Source organism: Schistocerca americana, chromosome 2 (assembly GCF_021461395.2).
Source record: "Schistocerca americana isolate TAMUIC-IGC-003095 chromosome 2, iqSchAmer2.1, whole genome shotgun sequence".
In the NCBI taxonomy this organism is placed as follows: domain Eukaryota; kingdom Metazoa; phylum Arthropoda; class Insecta; order Orthoptera; family Acrididae; genus Schistocerca; species Schistocerca americana.
This window is the reverse complement of record NC_060120.1, coordinates 731,977,225-732,004,504: the sequence shown is the minus strand read 5'-3', so window position 1 is coordinate 732,004,504 and position 27,280 is coordinate 731,977,225. Positions and strand designations below refer to the sequence as shown.

The following is a 27,280-nucleotide window of genomic DNA, read 5'->3' as shown; positions in this document are numbered from 1 at the left end:
ATACGGTTCACGTCCACGCTGTCGCAGCATGCTACCAGCGTTAAAGACTGCGATGGAGCTCCGTATGCCACGGCAAACTGGCTGACACTGACGGCGGCGGTGCACAAATGCTGCGCAGCTAGCGCCATTCGATGGCCAACACGGCGGTTCCTGGTGTGTCCGCTGTGCCGTGCGTGTGATCATTGCTTGTACAGCCCTCTCGCAGTGTCCGGAGCAAGTATGGTCGGTCTGACACACCGGTGTCAATGTGTTCTTTTTTCCATTTCCAGGAGTGTATATATATCAGCGCTCGCGCGCGCGCTTGCGGGCGTTTGAGACGTAACACCCCTTTAATTTTGTGAGCGGTTGCACATATCGAAACACGGTTTTCGACAAATGTTATGTACGTCTAGGGGCAAGCATGTTTTTGTTTGGTTAATGTTTAACGTAAAAAAAATTCCAGAAATATTCTAGAATGAGAGAGCATCGTGGCACGGAATGGCATTTGCGGTGCAAGTACATACAAGCTGGCGTCTCGGACCAGACTGCGTAGATGTACACCGTATGGAAGGTCTGCTCTGCCACAATAAAGCTGTATTTCCCCTTGAACCAACTTGCCATCTAACTGCAGGCTCACCTACGAACGTTTCATAATGATGTATGACATAACCTAGAATCTAGCGTATCACAAAGGGGCTTCGGAAAACTATTTCACACTTATGTACACTTCCATATTTACGTGAGCTGCAAAAAGCATCTTCTGTATTAAATATCTGAATATAAGAAGAAAGATTTGACCTATCTTTTCCTGTACGTGCTTCTTAGAGGTAAAATACATGCGATCGAACAACTGTCTCTGTTAACACTGCTCTGACTTATATCATATGGGATAGATTCGTTGAACCAAACATTTTACTATACATACTTTGGTGACTACCTGTTCACTGCAAAATAAATTCTTCTTAACGAAACCCCGTTTCATGCTGAACGTAAGCGCGTAATGACAGTGCTACCATCTACGTGCAATACAAACTGCCGACTTATTTGACATTGCAACGCAATATCATACACACGTATATGAAATAAACAATTCACTAACAATTATACTTATCCTTTATTTAAGCATATAGTCAGTCTGTTGACCATGGACTGAAAGGCACATTTGCAATCGCCGTTCGACAGAACGATGAGCAGATGTAATTACAACAGATGGTATGGCAGAGCACGCACTGGCGATTCGACGACACACATCATTAGGCTTCGTGGGGCTTCGTCATGGACAGAATCGTTGTTACCCAAAGAAAGAAGTGAAGAGGTGTCAAATCGCGGGACCTCGCACGCCATGACAATAGAATTTCGTCCTATTCAACGTCCAGGAAAGTTCTCATTCAGCATTTGTGTTGCAACACGGGACGAGTAAGCTGGTCAACCGTAGCGTTGCAGTCACATACACCGTCGAATATTCAGTGGTACTTTTTCTAGAAGAACTGGCAGAATGTTCGTCAGAAAGTGTGCCTACGAATGTCCATTTAGAACGCCTGATATGAAGTAAGGATCTAAAATGTAATTTCCTATAATGCCGCACCGTACGTTTACACTCTACGGCCGTTGATGTTGCACCTAACGAAGCCAGTGTGGATTTTCGGTTGCCCAGTACTGTATGCAATGCAAATTTACATTAGCGTGTTTAGAAAACGTTGCTTCATCGGTTGGGAAAATGTAAGGTCGTCCCTCAGTTGCTGAAGGGCAATCCGACAAAATTCTGCGCGACGTTCGAAATCACAGACGTCGAATACCTGACGTAGAAACGGATGATAGGGATGGCAATATTGTCCATGCAGAATGCAAATGACACTCGTCTTGCTGATTCCATATTACTCGGTAATATGTCTTGTACCACTGTGCGGATTTTTCGTTACTGTTGCAGTTTTCTTTCGTGTCCTCTTTTTGACGTTCAAGCAGCCTGCCAACTCTAGCGTCTTAATAATTCGTGCAATCGCGTGGCGCGTCGACACTGGCGAACCGAATATTTAGCCGTATACCTCTGTACTGCTTTACGGCATCTCTTTTATAGTCACCATATAAAGTGGTAAATCCAGCCACTCCTCGTTGCGGTACGTGCTTGTATGCAACGCATGTTGAAGAAGTAATGTGCGGCCTGCAGTGCAGACAAGAAAACAGGCAAGTGTGTAGACGTTCTGACACACAGTAGCACAAGAGCTCTGCTTGGTGGTGTTTGCATCGCTAATGGCGATTCCAGTCACTGTGCTCTTGAGTTCTAGGACATTTCTCAAATTTTTTACGACACGTTTCAACGAAAATATTAGCAAATGCTAAATCACTGTAATTGTCTTCTCAAGATCTATCGAACGCAGTTGTAAAGAGCATACGGTTCAATTGAAAAAGCTCTGTTGATACCAGCGCCAGAAACATTAACCAAACAAGCAATACGTGCAGCTCGACGCTCTAACATTTGGCACTTGACTCACGAAAAAATGGCGAAAGTATTATATCAACTTTTAGGAAATCGGGAAATCAAGCAAAGTACCACAGCTCAAAGAGTTAATTAATAATTAGCTAATAACACCTCATATTCGATGAGTACATAACAAAGTGTCCATATTACTGTTTACTAACTATAAAGTAATTTACTGCCAAATTACTACTTAATATTTAAAGGGCGCTTACATTATTTCAAAACAAGTTTAAAGAATATTTTCTCAAATATTTTACTTCTGTGTCACTGTTCTTGACAATATATAGATACATAGATGCGTATTCCTGCGATGTATAGATGCCCAGGAATCACACGAGTCCAGAGAGAGTAATTGAATACCGCATGGTGAGATGTTCAGATCAAATTTATAACGTAAAATCTGATACATTTCTGATATGTAAACAGAAACTGAAATAAATGTTCATAAAAACTAGAAATTTTGCTAATTTTTGACGAACTGTAGCGCCCTTGGTATTCCGTAAGTTGTAGCAATCGAATTTGTAGAGAATTTTTTGCTCTTTTTAAGAAAGGAAACAGTCATGAAAGCTCTAGGAGCACAAGAGATTGACTTTTTTGGACAAAACTGAAATAGGTACGAAATTTTCAAAGTTTTTAGACTAAATTATTTTGGTAAAACTTTGGTTTTTCAATTTCTCTAACAATATAAATGGGTTAAAAGAATAAAATCTTCGGCTCCAGCTTTTGCGAGGTATACCTGCTATTTGACAGGACTACAGATACGAACCACAGCCCAGCAAGGTAGGCAGCCGACAACAAAAGAGTCAGCCGGTCGGAAGGCACTGGGCCTCAGCATAGGCGGCGGCCTGTAGCTAGCGAAGAACTTGTCAGATCTCTGACTCGTCTTAACAAACAGACTGGCGTCGAGCTCCTTTCGTGGCTAATGGCTGGTTATTCAGACTGGATGTCAAAATTTGGTGCTAAGTACAGTGTGGACACCAATAACACCAGGCAAACTGCAGAGATGGATTTCTGACTGGAAACAGAGGAAAAAGGTCCCATGAATATGTGTCCGGAAATGGACCCGGAACACATTACAGAGCTGCGTCGCGTCTTCATCACAACAGATGTTCAAAGTGGCCTCCATGGGATGCAATGTACGCGTTCACACGTCGCTTTATGGATTGCCACACTCTTCTGCACGTTCCGGTTTATCTCCGAATAGCGTCACAGGCGTCTTGAACAAGCTTTTGAAGGGTCTGCACGTTAGGAAGCGGTTCAGCACACACAACGCTTTTCAAATGCCCCCTGAGGTAAAAATCCAGGGCGTCCGATGATTTAGCAGGTGAATCTGTAGGGCCTCTGCGACTTATCCAGCTTCAGAGAATGGTGTTGTTGAGAAGTCGGCGAACTGTAATGCGGATGTGGGGCGGTGCTCCGTCATGCAGAAACCACGTAACCTGTCGTATTGCCAAAGACACATTCTCAAGCAGCCCACACATAGTATTCCGCAGGAAGTCCATGTACGTCCCTCTGTCGAGGTGTTGTGGAATAATAACAGGTCTAAGTATGTGGTCGACAAGAATCCCTGCCCACACTCTGATGCTGAACCGATGCTGAAAAGACGCTTCACATCCTCCGTGGGTTGTCTGCAGCCTGTAGATGACGATTATGCAGATTGATGTCGCCAGTTCTGGTAAAGATTGCTTCATCGGTAAAGAAGACCGATGATAGAAATCTTATAATCGTGATGGTCTAGTGTAAAAAAAAATCTACAAAATCCTTCCTGTAGCGGGAAATTCGCTTGCACTTGCTGCACGTGGAGGGTTAGTAGCAGTTGTCATCCGGGATACACATAATCCTATTTTGCCTTATGCCATGTTCGCGGGCAACGTGCGTGCAGCTTGTACTAAGGTTCGTCTCAATGCTGTATAGAACCCGGTCTCCAGACCTGGTGTACGCACACAGAATCGCCCTATACGCCTTGAAATGTGTGATGTGGGTGATGTCTGTGAGGGTATTCGTTTTGTCATAGCCTCGCCGCCTCTCGACCATTGCTATCTACCTTATTCCCGGCATTAATACTGGACCATTCTGCCATTCGTCAGCGCCATGTACCGAGGCAACGACGCATTTCCGGATACATGTTCCTAAGACCTTTTTCTTCCTTTCCACTCAGGAACCTGTTCCTACAGTATGTCGGTTTGGTGAATGCTCACCCTGCTCTGCTCTGCTTTCCCTTCTGCCCTCTAACTGATGTGGTGAGGTCCTATCCTTGAACAGCCATGGCATTACTGCTTCAGTGTTTCCGTCATGTCACTAGCTTCCGAGTCCTGGCGGTACTGTATTGGTGTCGCAGCTTCTCCATTCAGAAGAGAATTCTCCATTCAGAACCTTGTAAGGGGCTCACCACTATGCTGGAGCAAATGTAATCTCGATGTATTGCTCACTTCCTAGAACGACAATTCACAGGTGCTGCCTGAGACATAAAATTTCTTTGCCCCTGTTGAAAGAGATCTGCAATTGAATCGCAGGTCAGAGCAGTCTCTGCCGCAGTTGCAGTCCCCTCGCTGCTACAGTGTAGTTGCAGTCCGTCGCTGGTACTGCGCAGTTTATAGTTAGTAGTTGTTAAAAGTCGCAGTGCAGAACAAATTGTAAAGTTTTATTATATGGAACTGAATAACAATTGTGATCAGCCGCAGAGCTAAATGATACCATGGAATGAGAAGATGATGAACAAATGATTAATTGTTAATACAGGGTGTTACAAAAAGGTACGGCCAGACTTTCAGGAAACATTCCTCACACACAAAGAAAGAAAATATGTTATGTGGACATGGGTCCGGAAACGCTTACTTTCCATGTTAGAGCTCACTTTATTACTTCTCTTCAAATCACATTAATCATGGAATGGAAACACACAGCAACAGAACGTACCAGCGTGAATTCACTTTGTTACAGGAAATGTTCAAAATATCCTCCGTTAGCGAGGATACATGCATCCACCCTCCGTCGCATGTAATCCCTGTTGCGCTGATGCAGCCCTGGAGAATGGCGTATTGTATCACAGCCGTCCACAATACGAGCACGAAGAGTCTCTACAATTCGTACCGGGGTTGCGTAGACAAGAGCTTTCAAATGCCCCCACAAAGGAAAGCCAAGAGGGTTGAGGTCAGGAGAGCGTGGAGACCATGGAATTGGTCCGCCTCTACCAATCCATCGGTCACCGAATCTGTTGTTGAGAAGCGTACGAACACTTCGACTGAAATGTGCAGGAGCTCCATCGTGAATGAACCACATGTTGTGTAGTACTTGTAAAGGCACATGTTCTAGCAGCACAGGTAGAGTATGCCGTATGAAATCATGATAACGTGCTCCATTGAGCGTAGGTGGACGAAACTAAAATGAGCTGTGACATGGAAAGTAAGCGTTTCCGGACACATGTCCACATAACATCTTTCCTTTATTTGTGTGTGAGGAATGTTTCCTGAAAGTTTGGCCGTACCTTTTTGTAACACCCTGTATAATGAATAATCACGTGTACTTAAGTCAACCATCTATCGTAAGGTAAATTTTATTATTTTTGTTGGCATGCGCGTAGTTAAGTCACTTGTCTGAGATGTTAATATTAATTTGTTTCAATCTTTTTTTGTGATTCGTCGGCACCAGGTGACCAGATTTGTATTATATTCAGTTTTCTCGTGTAACGGATTGTAGATCTTTATCAATAACGTAAAAATTTTTTAGAATACAATTGTTTTTACCAGTCAACAATAAAAGTATAATTTCCCCTTAAGTTAATGCCAGTCCCGATCCAGTCATTTATCTAAATTAAAATATTCCAGAATTCTTCTCTAGTGCTTTTTAGTAATCAGACGACCAGCTGTGCAGCTACGTCACTACGTAAAGTCAGTTTTTCTAGTAATTCAGCTCTCAGACAAATGTCATCCAGTATCAGTAGATAAGCCAGCATTGCACTAACCTGTGCCATTTATGAGCAGATATATAGACAGCGCTATCCGTCGACACCATCACGAGGTAAAAATTTTTCAGTTTATTTTTCACGGACAGATTCAGATTGATTTCACAGGGCCATGGCGTAGCGCTACTTACGTCAAAATTTGTCAGTTTTTCGTGAGTTAAGATTTATCGGTTTTCAAACGTCAGGATTTAATTATCCAAATTTAATTAATCTGTTCGGGAAGGTTACACATCATGATTTTATACAGGAAGGTTACAACCTCTCCATTCAGAAGAGAATTTTATTATGTCTGTAGTTTTTAATACAAAAAGTATTTTATATGGAGTAGCTTAAATTATAAGCAGATTTCTGTTTTTTATTTTAGATCTGAAGATGGCCATTTGAGAAAGTCGAAATTGATAATCTGGAAAGGTAGTTGTGATTGTGTCTGAAAATTAAAAGAAGTTGATTATACATTTTATTTACGGTACTGCAACACAGTTCAATCGTGTGTTCTACTTCCAAATACTGCTCTCGTGTCTATATTAGCAGCAGTCATCAAAGCAAAATTAATGTTGACTCGCCATTATTAGAGTGTTTGGGAGAACTAGTCATGACAAAACTATTCCGTCTGGTATACGACTGGCAAAGTATCTTCAGACTTAAAGAAGAACGTAATAATTACAGCTGTACAGGAAGTACATCCTGACAAGTACGCATTTTACAGAAACGTCGGTTTAATTAATCATCGTTGAAAAATGCTGCCACGAATTAGCTCCATAAAAACAGGATCACTAGTAGAAAGCGACCGCAATACAGCGACTTTCAGTGAAAAATGTCCTCCCCTGTATTAGAATTACGTATTGTGTATACGAGCACAGGTTGTGATGCAGTAACGTCAACGTACGGTCCTGAGTCGCGCAGAAATAGCCAAAGTGGTGAAAGCGACCGCCACCGTAAACCACGAAGGCCGGGTTCGTTGCCGTCATCCCCTTATACAGCTGATGGTGGTCCATATTTGCAACTGCGAATACAGTTTATGTACTTCATAATGGCTGTACTGGTCGCAGTGCCTGCATGTCGGAAGGAACATTGCATCGTTCTTCTTAACAACACATGCTCTGCAATATAGTATCGAAGATCAGTTTATCCTCCAGACAAATGGAGAAGTATGTCTGGCTAAACTGACCTTACGACTTGTCTCAGAAGACAGACTGACAAACGTAAGAGGTACGGTTACACTACTTGTAGATTTAGAGAGAACTTTTGGCACTGTTGACTGGAACACACTCTACGAAATTCTGAAACAAGGATGAAATACTGGGAGCTTAAAGTTATCTGAAAATTGTACAGAAACCAAACTAAACGTTTGAGAGTAGAAAAACATGAAAGATGTGTAGTAGTTCAGAATGGAATAACACAGGGTTGCAGCCGATTCATAACGTTTTTATCTAAGTATACTAGCAAAGATAAATAGGAAAGCGAATACAGACAGAATAAAAAATGAGTTGATGGTATTGTAATTCTAACACCACCATAAACGACATTTCTTGAAAAATAGATTATGAGATTAACATCTACAAAAGTAAAAAAATGGAGTGGAGGTTTGTACAATTAAACCAGGACGTTGCTGAGGAAATCAGACTTGAGAATGACAGGCTATAAATAGTAGATGATTTCTGCTGTATGAGCATCAAAAAAACTGAAGATGGAAGAATTTTGGAGAATGTAAAATGCGACTAGCAGCATCAAGGAAGCTGTTTTTGGAAAAGACAAAATTGTAACGTGGAATATAAGTTTAAGAGATGGGAAGTCTCTTCTGAAGGCGTATTTTTCTGCCATGTACAGAAACAAAACGTGGACGTTACGCGAATCCAAGTCAAGAATGTAGAAGATTAGATCGGAAGAGGAAACTAAAAGTGAAGAAATGGTGCATCGAATTGGGAAAAAAGAAATTTATGACAGAATTTGACTAAAAGAAGTGACTGATTGATGGGACACATCCTGAGGCATTAAGAAACAGTCTACTCGGGTCGATCCAGAAACAAGCTTCTCATTCATGGAAACTTCAGGAGATACATAAATCATAACAGCACAGCTAAATAGAGCCATATTTCATTTGCATTTTCACACATAATCACTACCATTCGTTATCACTTTTGCCAAAGATCAACCAGAGCCTGCATACCGCGCTTGTAAAAATTGGAACCAACTGAGGCTAACTACTTCCTCACAGTTTTGATCACAGCATCCGATTCTTGAAATTGTTCGCCACGTAGTCCATCTTTCAGAGGCCTAAAGAGATGGAAGTCTGAAGGCGCTAAATCGGGACTGTACGGTGGATGCGGTGAGACAGTCGAGCCGAATTTTGCAATGAGTTGCGTGGTTGTAAAACTGATGTGGGATCTGGCGTTATAATGTTGCAGGTGAAAGTTTGTGTTCTTCTCTGGCCTCACACTCGAAATTCGGGTTTCCAGCTTAGCCAGTGTCGTCTTGTAGCATGCTGAAATGACAGTTTCTCCAGTTTACAGATCATCCAAAAGAACTACACCCTGACTACCCAATTGGACTGTGCACATCACTTTGCCTGCAGACTGCTGTGTCTTCAATTTCTTCTCTGACGGAGGATTCGAATGTCGCGATTCCGGGGATTCTCTTTTGGATTCCGGCTGGTAGTGGTGACACCACGTCTCGTCTCCGGTGCTATTCAGAAAATTGTCACCTTCAGCTTCAAACTGGTCCAGCAGGTTCCTGACAAATTTTCATTCGATGAGTTTTTTGTTCTTCTGTAAGCATCCGCTGGACCTATCTCGCACAGACTTTGCAATAACCGACCTTTTCCAACATTGTTTCCAAGTCGTTACAGCCAACATTCAGCTTTGCAGATAATTCTCTGTCATTATCCGCCGATGAGGATGGATGAGTCAATCAAGACCCTCTTCATTGTGAGAAATGACAGCTGTGAAGGGTCGACCAAACCGTGAATTTTAACCACCTTGAAAAAGCCGTATTCATCACCTCACACTGCTCACGTATATGTTATCGTCTCCATACACCTTTACCGAGCGTCGATGGATTTCAATCGGTGCAATTTCTTCAGCAGTGAGTAATTCAATCACACTTCCCTGTTTTATACGCGCGGGCATATCAGACTCTATTTTGTAACACTCCTTTCCTGGTGTCATCTAACGCAGGGCAACGGAACCATCTGCAAATGAAAGAGGAAGGTTCAAACATTAGCACTACACCATCGACATCTGGAGCGAACATCCAGTCACCACGAAAAACAGGCGGCATTACTTTCGGAGCGATCCTCGTATTTGGTAATGGAGGGAAGTTTGATGGGTCGAAAGTGTAGGACACGTAGACATGAATACAGTAAGCAAGATCGAATGGACGTAGGGTTGCAGTAACTATGCAGAGACGAAAAGCCTTGCACATGATCTGGACGTTAGACCACAACATAAAGACCGCACACAGATTCCAGTTCGCAATACTCCGTGAATGTATGTGTATTCTCATAACAGCAGCCCTACCATAGTATAAGTCTTTTTTATAACTACTTGTCATGAAGCTTGTCACTTCAGGAGACTCCCCATCCGATTTCTGATATATGTCAGCTTCCGGTTTCAAAACAAATCAAAACCATTTGCTGTCATTTTCTAAACAGAGAGCTCATTAACATAAATAAATGAATTACCGATATTTTAAGACCTTAAGCTCCTCGTAATATATTTGTCAACTATGATCATCGCCATTCATCCAGTGTGTTTGGTAGAAATTACGATGAGGATCCAGCTGCTGTAGAAGGCTTAAGACGATAATCGAACGGCAGTGTGCCTTAGAAGGCCGAAATCCATATCAGTAAAATCAGATATTAAGATATTCACGACAACATTATGAAAACGAACTAAATTTTTCCTTTGGTTCACTTGGGTTAGTGATAGTAATCCATTACTATAACTGGCTCACTCGAAGATCCAAACAACAATGTTTCAGTGTAGTTTTTATAGTGCTGAATCTATATAAATGAGTTTTCACAGGTCTAGAAGCTGAGACGAAAGTAGCACATTTACATGAACAATAATGTCGGCACAGCATTATAGTAATCCATTTCATCAGGAAACGTATGATATGAATACTGTTGAATGATCCTCTGTGTAATTTAGCAGCGCCAGTTAAATCCAAACCCTTTGAAGAGCTGTGATGTATAATGATAATGTCTGAGGACAGGTTGATGCAGCTCTCCATACTCCTCTATCCTGTGCAAGCCTTTTCATCTCAGAACAACTGCTGCAACCTAAATCCTTCTGAATCTGCTTACTGTATTCACCTCTTAGTCTCTCTCTACGATTTGTACCCCCCTCCCCCCTCTTCCATCCCCCCTCCCTTCCCCACACACACTTCCCTCGAGTACTAAACTGCTGATCCGTTGCTCAAAATTTCTTCCAGTAGTCGTTCCCTTCTTCTATCAGTACCTCCTCATTAGTTAAGTGACCTATATATCTAATCTTCAGCATTGTTCTGTAGTACCACATTTCAAAAACTTACGTTCTCTTCTTGTCTAAACTGTTTGTCGTCCATTGTCACTTCCATGTATGGCTACATTCCATACATTCAGAAAAGACTTTCTAACATAGATCTATATACTATTTTAACAAATTTCTCTTCTTCAGAAGTATAATGTAGCAAATTTAATTGTAATTCAAAGATATCTTCTTTGAAAGTTAGTGAGATCTGTGTTAATTTGCATTTGTTAAGTAACTGATTCTTTTCAAGGAAACAGGACAGTAAAAGTCAGCAGTAAAATTCTAAATACTAATAATTTTAGCTCATTAACTTCATTTAGGTATCAAAAATATGTTCTATGTGTTTGATTTATACCTAGACGTAATATGGCCCTAAAGGCAACAATAACAACATGGCATTACGTACACAGATTGTGTAGTGAAGTTTATCGTAGCCGCTGCTCATGAAATGCAGTACACATGTTGGTACAGCCATCACAAACGCAACTCCACTAGTCGCATCATTCAGAGCATTTGAATGAGTGCAGCTGTTGTACACATCCCATTTCGTCATTAGTGTTCCAGTCGCTGACCGGTTTGAAGTTGCCATTTGCAACAACAGAAGCTGCAGCACTTATTGTTAGTTTGTACAGAGCTGTTAGTTTAGCTGCTTTGTTCTGTGCTTCTGAGTGGAATTGCATAATAGCTATTTATTTCTCTTTCTACTTCTTCATTTGTAATTATTTGTGTATTTCATGAGCTATATTGTTGTATTATCCTAATAAGGTGTTGTTTTGTCCGAACAAAGGATGAGGGGTGTACTCCAGAATGCTGTTGACCGTGGCGTCGACCATTTGGCAGACGTAGCAAATGGTAGGGAAATATAAACTTTGCAGCCGACGACACCCAGTGAATACAGAGCAATTCCACTTGCTGACTGCCCAACACCAAATTTTAAAACGAAATCGTGGACGTAGTAATCATCATAACTTGATGCTCAATTCAGCTGAGATGAACATTAATCAGATATTTCCAACAGCGCGTCTCATGAAAAAGTAGAATGCACTCCTAATGGATGTTAAAGCATGCTGTTGAGAATATTGTAGACTTCTTCAGTGATAGATAATGCTTTATCTTTTACCTGATGTTTCTCAGACGTACCACCAGTTAGAAACTCTTGGCGTATACTTATCCGAAATTCTCTGTCATTGTATTCAATGAGCCAGTACAATTTAACTACGAAAATAGATCAAAACAGCCATAGAGGAAAGTTGTACAGCAAGTAATTCACTAACTCTCATCGTACGAAGTTGGGTTCATATCCTGATTCAGCCACTCAGATGCAGACTTTCTGTTGTTTTGCTAAACGGCTTGCAGCAATTGCTGAGGTGGCTATACAGAAACTCCCCGGCCATATGCTTGTCACACCTATCGATACTGGTAATTTCAATGTGGTTCATTACTTGTCACTTTACGTATAAGATGTATATACAGATCTTTTGAACACTAACGCAGTAATTTCTAGGTGTCTCCTAGGTTTACTGCCTTTAATATTTCACAATTATTTAGCTGTGTTGTCAGTTCGACTAATACGTATAGTTTAATCAGAAGTCAATTTAGATTTTAAAAAGTTAGTAAGAGTGTTACCGAAGAAAGGTAATGTTGCAGGTTAGTCTTAGTTTAGCACACAATTTTAATCTGTCATGAAATTTTATAAAAACACGCGCTCCGCTGAAGACTAAAAGATTGGCTCTGAGAACTTGCTTACTAAACGTATTAAATGCGATGTACTAAGAAGAAGAGCAGGGAGCATTTTCTTCACTGTTATTTTCCAGCAGCGATTCAAGAATTGTCAGCAAATCTTAAATGTCAAACGTGTGTAAATCCTTCTACCTTTAGCCTTAGTAACATGGTTATCGCCAGAGAGACGAGCTTTGGAACTAAAAGTGTTCTCATTGTTGATGATGACTAAATTGTAGAAAAAAAACTATTGACATAGTCCTCATGATTCCATAGCTATTTCTCTTCTTGAGCCTCTTTTTCACCACTCTTTTAGCTCAGGAAATCGCTATGTAATGAAAGTAAGTGACATAATTTGAACATTCAACCATTATCGAGAGACACATAACACTAGAGACATACAGTATGTCGCAGTTTTCGCCTGCCGTGGAAAATACCAGCTGCTGATTGCTACCAGCAGGCCGTACCTCATGGTACGGCTACAGGAATGAAGCAGAAGTGTGCGCTTTCATTTTTGGAACTGTGTCCACACAGACAGTGCGAACAGTCTCCACAAAAATAATATCTGCTCTTGGGGTCCATTACGCAGAACAGTAAACAAAAGAAAAACGATTGGTCAAGTGCGAGTGAGAGTCCAGAATCTCAATGGTGTTTGCCTGTTATCGATATCGATACTAACAAGATATTGGTCCTAGAAATTCCTAGATCGTATGAAAATGTCTACTGTAATTCTTTAGACTAGCCCATACATACAAAAGAAGCGAGCAGGGGATTTCAGAGAGAGAGAGAGAGAGAGAGAAAGAGAAGATTTAATGAAACGTTTTTATTAAGTAACTAAAAAGTGACTACAACTTACATTTTACGTTTGCATGCAGTAATGTTTGACAGATGATGAATGCAATGTATATTCAAAAAGCAAAAGATATTTTTATGTGATATAATCACACATTAACAAGTTTCATACTTTTCGCTATACTTGTACCGTGCAACCTTGCTTCCTGCCGAAGTTCATGATTCTAGGTCAACGAGAAACAAGGCTACTTCCGTAGGTTTTGATGAATGAGTTTGCAAGTATCAAAATATGTGACATAATGACCGAATCTTTTGACTACATTGACAAAAACTTAGATTTTTTCACCACCAATGGACCATAGACCTTAGTATGTCACATAAATTTGAAATTGCTACGTCTACCTGTTCTTAACAGATGGATAGACAGGTAGATAAACAGTTAAAAACCATTTCTTCGTGTTATATAATTACAAATTATCCATTTGAGAGTTTTTTTTCTTAACTTTCATTGTGAAACCGTGCTTCTCGCCAAATTTTATGGTTCTGGGTCAACGGGGAACACGTTATACGTTTTGATGAGAGAGTTTTCGAGCATCAAAGTATGTGACATAAACTGATTGCATTGAATTAGAAGCTTAAACATCTTACACCGCCAAGGGACAATAAACTTTAATATTTGACATAAATGTGAGCTTGATACGTCTATGAGTTGCTGAGAAAAAGCGTTCTTGACAGTCGGACTGACAGATAGACAGACAGACAGGCAGATGGACTACATCTTATAAGGGTTGAATTTTTACAGATTGGGAAACGGAATCGTATAAACAGGACTTTAGTGTGGGAAGTAGCTGGGATAGGCAATACCAAGAATAAAAAGTTGCTGTAATGCAATCGGCGAAAGCTGATCCCTGACAGTAGCAGTGGGAAGCACAAGGCAGCTTCGCGAGTCTACCTCAATCAATAATTTAACGGGATTTTGCAAACGTCTCCATGGCCACGCCACAGTGTTGCCTCTGCTCGGTAGACGGCTTCTGTTTTCGCCTGCAGCTGAAAGCTGGTAACACTGCTGTGAGCTGTCAGGGACCTTCTTACGCCGTCTTGACTATAGATCCCATCGGAATCTCTTCACTTTAGTGTGACGCCTGATTATTGCACTAAAGGAATACGATGGCGCCGGTGTACCAATACAAGTATTGGGCTCTCAGTCCCACAGTTTCAGCAGGAGCATGGAGCAGTGATGTTTCGAACCAGTTTCTTGCACAGATGTCAAATGCCTGCCATTGCTATTGAAGTTAAGGACAGTTAGTTCGTGATAGGTTCTTCCAAACGTCTGACCAGCCCTAAAACTTTTCGGCGATGATCTGTCCAGACTAACACATGAGAACATGTCGTCCATTTCGTTAACACTTTCCTGTAGAAGGGATGAACTGACTGACTGGGATGGAATCCAGTATTAGCTGACATGTACATGACTGCAATGATTGACAGATGAAACCTGTAGTGTATCGTCACAAGAACATCGCCAAACACATTTCTCGATCGATGTTTGAGCAGCAATCTCTGGACCATTTTGTAGGTAGCATGCCAAGGAGGACCCCAGAGTGTTACATGGCTCATTTAGACTTATTTTTCGATATAATAGTGGCTGGTGAACAATGGACCTTGCTGTTGGTGGGGAGGTTTGAGTGCCTCAGTGATACACATACCTGTACCACAGGTGCAACCACAACGGAGGGGTATCTGTTGACAAACTTGTGATTTCTAAAGAGGGGCAGCGGCCTTTTCAGTAGTTGCAGGGGCAACAGTCTGGATGACTTACTGACCTGGCCGTGTAATGTTAACCAAAACGACCTTGCTGTGCTGGTACTGCGAATATCTGAAAGCAAGAGGAAACTACAACCGTAAACTTTCCCGAGGGCTTGCAACTTTACTGTGTGGTTAAATGATGATGGCAGCCTCTTGGATAAAATATTCCGGAGGTAAAATAGTCCCCCATTCGGATCTCCTCGCGGGGACCACTCAGGAGGATGTCGTTATCAGGAGAAAGAAAACTGGCGTTCTACGGATCGGAGCGTGGAATGTCAGAATCCTTATTCGGGCAGGTAGGTTAGAAAATTTAAAAACGGAAACGAATAGGTTAAAGTTATATATACTGGGAATTAGTGAAATTCGGTGGCAGGAGGAACAAGACTTCTGGTCAGGTGAATACAAGGTTATAAATACAAAATCAAATAGGGGTAATGCAGGAGTAGGTTTAATAATGAATAAAAAAATATGGCGTCAGCTACTACGAATAGAACAGTGAACGCATTATTGTAGCCAAGATAGACACGACGCCCACAACTACCACAGTTTATATGCCACCTAGCTCCGCAGATGATGAAGACATTGAAGAAATGTATGATGAGATAAAAGAAATTATTCAGATAGTGAAGGGAAACGAAAATTTAATAGTCATGGGGGACTGAAATTCGATAGTAGGAAAAGCAAGAGAAGGCTAAGTAGTAGGTGAATATGGAATGGGGATAAGGATCGAAATAGGAAGCCGCCCGGTAGAATTTTGCACAGATCAAAACTTGATCATAGCTAACACTTGGTTTAAGAATCATGAAAGAAGGTTGTATACATGGAAGAGGCCTGGAGACACTGGAAGGTTTGAGATAGATTATATAATGGTAAGACAGAGATTTAGGAACCAGATTTTAAATTGTAAGACATTTCCAGGGGCAAATGAGGCCTCTGATCACAACTTATTGGTTATGAACTGTAGAGTAAAACTGAAAAAACTGCAAAGAGGTGCGAATTTAAGAAGATGGGACCTGGATAAACAGAAAGAACCAGAGGTTGTATAGAGTTTCAGAGAGAGCATTACGGAACGATTGTCAGGTGCAGGGGAAATAAATACGGTAGAAGAAGAACTGGTAGCTTTGAGAGATGAAACAGTGAAGGCAGCAGAGGATCAAGTAGGAAAAACGCCGAGGGATAGTAGAAATCCTTGGGAAACGGAAGAGATATTGAATTTAGTTGATTAAATGAGAAAATATAAAAATGCACTAAATGAAGCAGGCAAAAACGAATACAAACGTCTCAAAAATGAGGTCGACAGGAAGTGCAAAATGGCTTAAGCTGGGATGGCTAGAGGACAAATGTAAGGATGTAGAGGCATATATCACTAAGGGCAAGATAGAAACTGCCTACAGGAAAATTAAAGAGACCTTTGGAGAAAAAAAAACACTTGTATGAATATCATGAGCTCAGATGAAAAACCAGTTCTAAGCAAATAAGCGAAAACAGAAAGAGGGTCTATACAAGGGCGATGTACTTGAGGGCAATGTTATGGAATTGGAAGAGGGCATAAGTGAAGATGAAATGGGAGATGTGGTACTGCGTGATGAGTTTGACAGAGCACTGAAAGACCTAAGTCGGAACAAGGCCCCAGGAGTAGACAACATTCCATTAGAACTTGGTAGAGCCAGCCATGACAAAACTCTACCATCTGGGGAGCAAGATGTATGAGACAGGTGAAATACTCTGACTTCAAGAAGAATTTAATAATTCCAATCCCAAAGAAAGCAGGTGATGACAGGTGTGAAAATTACCGAACTATCAGCTTAATAAGTCACAGCAGCAAAATACTTACATGAATTCATTACGGACGAATGGAAGGACTAACAGTAGACGACCTTGGGGAAGATCAGTTCGGATTCCGTAGATATGTTGGAATACGTGAATCAGTACTGACCCTACGATTTATGTTAGAAGATAGATTAAGGAAAGGCAAACCTACGTTTCTAGTATTTTTTTACTTACAAGGGGACCCTCCATGCTGTAAATCACGGATTTTGGTGCGCTTCAAATATGTTTTAGAGGCACTTACCCTGAGTACATTACTATCCGGTTTTTTAGCGACGGGCCTTGGTTTTTGAAAAAATCGATTTTGAAGTTCATTCCGCGTTCTGTATACCCGTAACATTACCTCTGCTTCGAGCAAGTCAGCGTAGATCAGCGGTGAAAGTTCACTGCTACCACGCTGGAGGTACCGTGTTCGAATCTTGCTCTTGTACTTTTTTTTCAGAATCGACCGAATTTTTCAATTTTATTTCAAAGAATATCAACAAACAGAGTAAGGTGTGCGAAATAATAAAGATATATTCAGTTATTAAATTTTACTTTCACACAATATTACAAAATCTTAGTTTTCATCGTCTACATTGCTTGATGTGCCAGAACAATATTGTGGGTGATACTTATCATAGAAACAACAAAAGCACAAATTTTCGCAGTACCACCCGCATTTTATGAGCGATACCGGGAAACACAATTCTTCTGCATTCAAAAATATTTCTCTTTCATCGGCTAATTTCGATGCGAACGATCAGTATCTAATCATGCTTTCAAATTTAGGTGCACTGAATAGATGTAGGATCAGCGACTGTAATTTTATTGAATCTTCCCTAGAAGCGATCTCTCTATTGTCTTTCGTCAAGTCTGGAGCATTTATAATTTCGCACACCTTATACTGTTTGTTTATATTCTTTGAAATAAAATTGAAAATTCGGTCTATTTTGAAAAAAAAGTAACGAGAAGCATTCGAACACGGTACCTCCAGTGTGGTAGCCGTGAACCTTTACCATTGCCCGACGTTGACTTGCTCGAAACATGTGTAATGTTACCGGTGTAAAAATCGCGAAATGAACTTCAAAATCGATTTTCTCAAACATCAAGCCCGTCGCGAAAAAACCGGATAGCCAGGTACTCAGGGTAAGTGCCTCTACAACATATTTCAAGCGCATCAAAATCCATGATCTACATTATGAAGGGCCCCCTTGTTAGAGAAAGCTTTTGACAGTGTTGGCTGGAACACTTACAAATTCTGAAGGTGGCAGGGGTCAAATACAGGGAGCGAAAGGCTATTTACAATTTGTACAAGAACCAGATGGCAGTTATAAGAATCGAGGGGCATCAAAGGAAAGCAGCGACTGGGAAGGGAGTGAGACAGAGTTGTAGCCCATCCCCGAAGTTATTCAAATGGTTCAAATGGCTCTAAGCAGTATGGGACTTAACATCTGAGGTCATCAGTCCCCTAGACATAGAACTACTTAAACCTAACTAACCTGAGGACATCACACACATCCGTGTCCGAGGCAGGATTCGAACCTGCAACCGTAGCAGCAGCGCGGTTCCGGACTGAAAGGCCTAGAACTGCTCGGCCACAGCGGCCGGCCAATGTTATTCAATATGTAAATTGAGCAAGCAGCAAAGGAAAAAAAGAAGAATCTGGAGCAGGAATTAAAATCCATGGAGAAGAAATAAAAACTTTGAGGTTTGTAATTCTGTCAGAGACAGCAAAGGACCTGGAAGAGTAGCTGAACGGAATGGACAGTGTCTTGAAAGGAGGATGTAAGATGAACCTCAACAAATGCAAAACGAGGATAATGGAATGTAGTCTAATGAAATCAGGTGATGCTAAGGGAATTAGATTAGGAAATGAGACACTTAAAGCAGTAGATGAGTTCTGCTATTTGGGGAGCAAAATAACTGATGATGGTCGAAGTAGAGAGGATATAAAATGTAGACTAGCAATGGCAAGGAAATCGTTTCTGAAGAAGAGAAATTTGTTAACATCGAGTATAGATTTAAGTTTCAGGAAGTCGTTTCTGAAAGTATTTGTATGGAGTTTAGCCATATATGGAAGTGAAACATGGACGATAAATGGTTTAGACAAGAAAAGAATAGAAGCTTCCGAAATGTGGTGCTACAGAAGAATGCTTAATATTTGATGGGTCGATCAAATAACTAATGAGGAGGTACTGAATAGAATCGGGGAGAAGAGGAATTTATGGCACAACTTGACTAGAAGATGGGATCGGTTAGTAGGACACGTCTTGCGGCAACAATGGGTCACCAATTCAGCGATGGAGGGAAGCGTGGAGGGCAAAAATCGTAGAGGGACACCAAGAAATGAATACACTAAGCAGATTCAGGGGGATGTAGGCCGCAGTAGTTACCCAGAGATGGAGAAGCTTGCACGGGATTGAGTAGCATGGAGAGCTGCATCAAACCAGTCTCTGGACTGGAGCCCACAACAGCACAGTGGCTGATATTGGTGTAGACATCTGAACTAGCTAACATACATGATGTGTATTTAACACAACCGTGGAACTTAGTGTGTTACTGCTGTCCCCTATTCCATGAATAAGGATCTCGTTTAGACTGAATATTAAATCCTAATCTCGCTTCCTTTGAGACTGTCTGGTATGTGCGGTCTGAAACATGAAACATTTTTAGTGTTCTATTGTCCCAGTTATTCAGTTATATAAAAAGGCATTCGAAGCATCTCCATAAAATAGCTTTTCTTTTTAATTCTATGATATGGATTATTTATAGTGTTGGAGAAGTTTTGTCCGCCATGAAATAGATTGTATCATTTTCCTTTGAAACATTTGAGACAATAACTCTATGGTTCTGAGAAGCATAATTCCTCACATTGAAAATTTGTCATCATCCATGTAATATATTAATTTCCGTTTTCTGCTTTTAAATAGACGACGCCGTACCTTACATCTTGGAGCTGTACGTTTGCTTGTCCCAGTACGACCATGTCTCTCATGATGAACTTGAGCCCTTTGTCGTCCACCACCATTTCCGTAATCTGCTGTGGATCCATGGGTAAAAGTCTGATGCTCGGATCACCTGTCAGAGTAAGGAAACACAGATTAAGCAAGAAAATTCAATACGTTTATTGTAACTATGAATGCACAGATCTCTACTGTGTCCCAATATCAAATTTCGTAAATTTGTTACTTTGTGGATTGCGTTCAGTCACTGCGTTCCTTACTAAGCTCGCTCTCTCTCTCTCTCTCTCTCTCTCTCTCTCTCTCTCACACACACACACACACATATATATATATATATATATATATATATATATATATGTGTGTGTGTGTGTGTGTGTGTGTGTGTGTGTGTGAGAGAGAGAGAGAGAGAGAGAGAGAGAGAGAGAGAGAGAGTGGCTGGCAGAGGGTTCAATGGACCACCTTCAAGCTGTCTATCACGGGAAAAAACGAGCACTTAAATTTTTCTGTGCGAAGCCTGATTTCTCTTATTGCATCGTAATCATCATTTCTTCCTACGTAGGTAGGTGCCAACAAATGTTTTCGCAATCGGAGGAGAAAACTGGTGATTTAAATTTCATGAGAAGATCCCTTTGCAACGAAACACGCCTTTGTTTTAATGACTGCCACTCCAATTTATGTATCACATCTGTGGCACTATCTCCTCTATTTCGCGATAATACAAAACGAGCTGACCTTCTTTGTACTTTTTCGATGTCATCCGTCAGTCCCATCTGATGCGGATCCCACACCGCACAGCAATACTCCAGAATAGGGCGGACAAGCGTGGTGTAAGCAGTCTCTTTAGTAGACCTGTTGCACCTTTTAAGAGTTCTGCTAATGAATCGCAGTCTTTGGTTGGCTCTACCCACAACATTATCTATGTGATCGTTCCAATTTATTGTATTTATAATTGTAATCCCTATGTGTTTAGTTCAATTTACAGCCTTCATATTTGTGTGAGTTATCGTGTAATCGAAATTTAGCGGATTCCTTTTAGTACTCAAGTGAATAACTTCACACTTTTTCTTATTCAGGATCAATTGCCACTTGTCGCACCATTTTGCAATTCGTTTTGGCCATCTGATGACTTTACAAGACGGTAAATGGCAGCATCATCTGCAAACAATCTATAGGACTACTCAGATTGTCTCCTGTGTCGTTAATATAGATCAGGAACGATAGAGGGCCTATAAAACTTTCCTTGGGAACGCCGGATATTACTTCTGTTTTACTCGATGACTCTCCGTCTATTACTACAAACTGAGATCTTTCTGACAGGAAATCACGAATCCAGTCGCACAACTGCGGCGATATTCCATAGACACGCAGTTTGGTTAGAAGACGCTTGTGAGGAACAGTGTCACAGAAAGCCTTCTAGAAATCTAAAAATACGGAATCAATTTGACACCCCCTGTCGATAGCACTTATTACTTAATGAGTACAAAGAGCTAGTAGTGTTTCGCAAGAACGATATTTTCTGAATCTGTGCTGACTACGTGTCAATAAATCGTTTTCTTCGAGGTACTTCATAATGTTCGAATACAGTATATGTTCCAAAACCCTACTGTAAATCGATGTTAGTGATATGGGTCTGTAATTCAGCGGATTACTCCTACTTCCATTTTTGGGTTTGGAGTGACTTGAGCAATTTTCCAGTCTTTAGGTACGGATCATTCTGTGAGCGAGCGGTTGTATTGCTAAATATGGAGCTATTGTGTCAGCATACTCTGAGAGGAACCTGACTGGTATACAATGTGGACCGGAAGCCTTGCTTTTATTAAGTGAATTAAGCTGCTTTGCGACCCCGAGGATATCTATTTCTATGTTTCTCGTCTAGGCAGTTGTTCTTGATTGGAATTCAGGATCACATTACATATAATAAAATTACTGTCAGATGCTCAAGTTCTGAAACAATGCTTCATGTGCGACTTCACGACTGAAAGATGAACGAAATGTGGTATCATAAACCAACATGTTCACTGAGGCGGAATAAGTCACTGGATACCTCCTAACACCGTGCCGTACCACCTTTTGCCCCTAGATTATGTCCCATAAATGTTCGATAAGTGGCCATATCATTCGCTATATCTGTCCAGAATGTACTTCAGATCAATCGCGAACATTCGTGGCCCAGCGAAATGTCACATTGTCATCTGTAAAAATTCCGTCGTTGTTTGGGAACACAAAGTACATGGATGGTTGCGAATGGTTTACAATTAGTCGAACATAATCATTTCCAGTCAATGATCGCTTCAATTAGACCATGTAAACACAGCCCCCACCATTATAGGGCACCCACCAGCTTGCACAGTGCCTTGTTAGCATCTTTGGTCCTTGGCTTCGTAGGTTCTGCTCCACACTGGAGCTCTACCATGAGCTCTTATCAACTGAAATCGGGACTCGTCTGAACAGGCCACGGGTTTCCAGTGGTCTAGGGTCCAACCGGTATGGTCACGAGCCCAGGAGAGGGGCGGCAGGCGATGTCGTGCTGTTAGCCAAGGCACTCCCGTCGGTCGTCAGCTGTCACTGCCCGTTAACGCCAAATTTCGCCGCACAGTCCTAACGGATATGTTCGTCGTACGTCCCACATCGATTTCTGCGCTTGTTTCACGCAGTCTTGTTTGTGTGTTAGCGCTCACAACTCTGCGCAAATGCCAATGCTTTCGGTTGTTAAGTGAGAGCCATCGGTCACTACGCCGTCCGTGATAATAAGTAATGCCTAAAATTTGGTGTTCCCGGCCCTCTTCACACTGTGATATCAGTATATTGAACGCCCTAACGGTTTCGGAAATGGAATGTCCCATGCATTTAGCTCAAACTACCATCCCGCATACAAAATCTGTTAATATCCGTCGTGCGGCCATAATCACGTCGGAAACCATTTTCACATGTATCACCTGAGTACAAATGACACCTCCGCCAATGCGCTGCCCTTTTGTAACTTGTGTACGAGACACTACCGCAATCTGTATACATGCAGACATGTCGCTATCCCGTGGCTTTTGTCACCTCATTGTAGTAACACCAATCATATCATAAAATCGCAACTACCAAAATACTCTTGTATGTATTGTGTATAGTACTGTACAACAGAGAATTCATAATTTTACGATATTGTTATAACGACTATGATTTAGAAACAATGCGAAAACAATAATTTGTTGACAAAAAATTCGAATAGTTCTTGACCGATTTACTTCAGATTTTTACGTAATCATACAGACATAAGCTTTATATACTTTAAAACAGCAGTGTACAGGCTTTCAGTAAAACCCGAATACAATAAAAAGAATGCTGTGCCGTGCCGTGAAAATGGGCAGTTTGGTTCAAATGGCTCTGAGCACTATGGGACTTAACATCTGTGGTCATCAGTCCCCTAGAACTTAGAACTAATGAAACCTTAACTAACCTAAGGACATCACACACATCCATGCCCGAGGCAGGATTCGAACCTGCGACCGTAGCGGCCACGCGGTTCCAGACTGAAGCGCCTTTAACCGCACGGCCACACCGGCCGGCCTAAATGGGCAGTTTAAGTTTCTTTCTCATAGTCAGCTTTAACTACGATGGGAGGCATTTAAACCAGTAGACAAACTGTTTCTCCAATGTATATTCTCAGACCATACACATAATATTTTTAAAAAATTGTATAGACAATAATGTGATGTTTTGGTTTCTGCCTTGCGGTTGCTTTTAAGAGCAAGCAGGAAAGTCGTATTTATAGCTTATCGGACTGCGTTTAGAATACTACCACGGATTCCGAATCGTCCGAAACTTTGAAATTCTTCCCATTCGCAGACTGAAACAATATGGAAAACAAATCACTGAACTTACTATAGTCACGACCCAGCAGCTCTCATACCCCCATATGCCAACGATCCCAGCCGATTTACGTACTCATTTCTATCGACTTCAGTTTCCATCCAAGGTTCTGTGTACAATGACAAAAGGTTCAACGTCAGAGAGTGGGGGGGGGGGGGGGGGGGCGGGGGGGGGGGGGGAGAAGAGAAGACGCACAAAGAGGGGTGGAAGAAATCGACATAGTGAGGGAGGAGGAGACTACCTATGCAAACCAGTGTAGTGAGGGGATCAAGTGCATTGAGATGAAGTAGAACGAACCTGAAAACGAATATTGAGCTTGTTATGTTTGCGTAAACCACAAAACCGTCATTCTGGAACGGGTTATGTCAGAGTTCTCCTTAGAGACGAGTAAGTAGAATTGTCAATATGTCCTAAAGTCTTGTAATGTCAGTGTGTGGTAAAGTATCTATAAACTACAGATATAATGATTTCGGAACGTTGTTCTGGAGTTCTTGCCAACCTTATTAGTTAATGTGGAAGTGCAACGAAGATTTATAGATATCAGTATTAAACGCGGAAAGTACTAAGATGTTAGACCCGTAGAAACTGTTGGAAAGAATCGAAGAGCACGTATTTCTTTCACATAAAACGGTATTGCATCAAGTACACCATATTACAGGAGAGGTTAGGCTGCATACTAAGCAGTTTGTATTTCTCATTGCATTTCAGTGAAACAGAGAATACACCGCCTACCAACATTTGTCGTGTTTTGTGTAGCGACTTGTTGAGAAACTATAAACAGGTATTATTAAGCACAAGTTAATTTTGTGCCGATCAGCGTGGTAAAATGTAAATAGTAACTCGAATGTCATACTGCAGGACACGTACAAAGTGAGCAGTTTTTGCAAATAGGGAAACCGCTTAGAACAATGGAAGAAAGGGGCACAATATCCTTACATAAACTAAGGAAGACTGTTCTTTCATCGTTATATTCAAAAATGTAATCAATTATACTCACCTTTCACAAGATAGGGAATTGCAGCGCGACCATTCTTCAGAGCACATTCATTTACGTTTGGGTCCTTCTCGCTGCAGGCTTTGAGGTATTGTGCTGAAACAGAAAGGTCTTATGTGGTACAAGAGCATTTTTCCTTTGATACTACAAGATATAAACAAAAAATGCATCAAGGAACTATTGTTATGGTCTTCAGTCCGGAGACTGTTTTGATGCAGCTCTATATGCCAGTCTGTCCTGTGCAGGCCTCCGCATCTCTTTATAACTACTTTAACGTGCATCCATTTGCACCTGCTAACTACATTCGACTCCCTATGCAGCCCCCCCCCTCTCCCCACACACACACACACACACACACACACACATCAAACTCGCCTACTACTTTTATTCTTATATCCTAGTTTATTCTGATATTCTAGTACAAGTGGTTGATACTTGATAAAACGATTACACCCCCCCCCCCCCCCCCGACCTATCATCGCCACCTAAGAACCGTGGACCATGCCAAAGTGGGTGGCTTTCTTTGCTCTACGACACAGATACACATGTAGAGATGAATCAATGGGGAGTCCTGAGTAGCCTGTGATGCTGAAGAGGGACATTGGCCTCTACACTGAGGCAACAGTCTAGCTGATTGACTGATCTGGCCTTGTAACTTTGGCAACATAGCCTTTATATATTGGTACTATCAATGTCTGAAAGAAAAGGGAAACGACTGCTATTATATTTAGTTCAAAACAGATAGCTCTCGAGTGTGGGTTATGGGATGATGTCCTCGTGGGTAAATTATTCTGGAGGTAAAATAGCCCGGAGGTCTGGTACCATGCCCCACGGAATTTGAATCAGCGCCAGACATCATGGACGTCAAAGACCCCTAGATGTCTCTCCACCATCGCGCCGTAAGCCGTGGCGGAGTGCGCCTCCTGGCCTGCATTTATAGTGTGGGGGCGCCACAGTGGAACACGTGGTTCCAGCAGCCAATAGCGACACCCCTGATTCTGTATTTAAGCGCCTGCCTCTCGCTCAGCCGGATGGATCTCCGCCCCCACCTGCTTTTACAAGGCCCTCCAAATCCTTGAACGCCATGCACTCCGCCTTGCCTTCCGTATCCGCCTTCCTTCCCCCACACGGCTCCTGTATGAACTGATCCCCTTCCCCCACCTCCTCCGGTTCCTCCAACATCTCCGCATCCTTTGCATTGTCCACAGGCTTGATCCCCCCCACCCTCTGGTTTCCTCCTTCCTCTCCAACCCCCGCCCGTTGCCGCGCCTCTATCGCTGTATCCCTCCCTTTCTCCACCTCCACACCCTCCATCTCCTTCATCAGGGCAATTTCCAATGCCTCCCCCACCCGGATGACGAACTTTGCCGTGACATCTACCCTTCCTTCCAACTATAACCTGGCCTTGTCCCCCCCCCCCCCCCCCAGGGCCCCCTTTTTTCCTCTTCCCTCCTTCTCACAGAATGGATTTTCCTCCTTCCCTCCCCCCCTCCCCTGAAACCCTGCACCCTCTTTCCTTCCCACATCCCTCCCTACCTGGCTCCCTTCAGTGCGCCCCCCACTCATCTCCCCCATCTCTTCCCCTCCCTCCCTTCTTCCAGTCTCCCTCATCTCCTTGCGCCTGGCAGATCCTCTGTTTTCATCATCGTCAGTGTGCCACATCTGTGTTGTGTTTAGTGCTGTTTCTCCTGTGCATCAAGAGGTGTGATTTTAATTGTATACTGCCTTGAGGTTCGCTGTCAGTGTTTGTTATGTGCTACGCCATCCGTCAATATCTTTTATGCTCCAGTCATACTGTGCCTTGTGTTCTTTTAATTGTCACAGTGTGTGGCTTTTTGTGTGTGCTACTTTTAAACAGTTTTAACAGTTTTTTATCTCCATTTTACAGTCACCCCGTTTTTTGTCTATTGCCTTCCGTGATGTTCCCCCTTTTTTATATCTATGTTCACCATATTCTCTCCTTTGTTCTTTTTAAATGTCTTCTATTGTTTGTTCTATGTCTTTCGGCTGAAGAGCAGCGCATATGCTGTTGCCAGCCCACCCCGATGGGGAATTGAAATACAATAAAGAAAAAAATAAAAGCTCAGCCGCTAGTCTAATCATTGCGTGTGACATATCGCCTCGACAACAGACTGCTTGTTTACCGTTCTTTGTTTTCATTACTAGTGGACGTGTTGGATTCGTTTGGTTGTCCCTGTCACTCCGTTGCTTCTTGCGTGTTGTCGTTGTAAGGTCTCTCTCGGTCGTCCGTTGTTGTTGTTTCATGCCCGTCCTTTCTGTTCATTTGTTTGTTCGCGGGCCGCTCTCCGTTTGGTCCCAACGCAATTTCTCGGCCACCCTGCGGTTACAATAGGAGGTAAAATCGTCCATTCATATACTCAGAAAGATATTGGCCATCAGGTAAACCAGCCT

At 41.9% G+C, this 27,280-nt stretch overlaps 1 protein-coding gene across 2 annotated transcripts in view; it reads right to left on the bottom strand.

Annotated features, from left to right (window-relative positions):
* The window catches only part of LOC124595044 (protein takeout-like), a 79,750-nt gene that overhangs the window by 26,619 nt on the left and 25,851 nt on the right, over positions 1 to 27,280 (bottom strand). For both annotated transcript variants that reach the window (XM_047133607.1, XM_047133606.1), the window contains exons 2-3: positions 24,872 to 24,964; positions 19,993 to 20,128 (exon numbers count right to left, since the gene is read on the bottom strand). In XM_047133607.1, the coding sequence (XP_046989563.1) occupies positions 19,993 to 20,128; positions 24,872 to 24,964 (229 nt within the window). The remainder of the gene's footprint in view (positions 1 to 19,992; positions 20,129 to 24,871; positions 24,965 to 27,280) is intronic.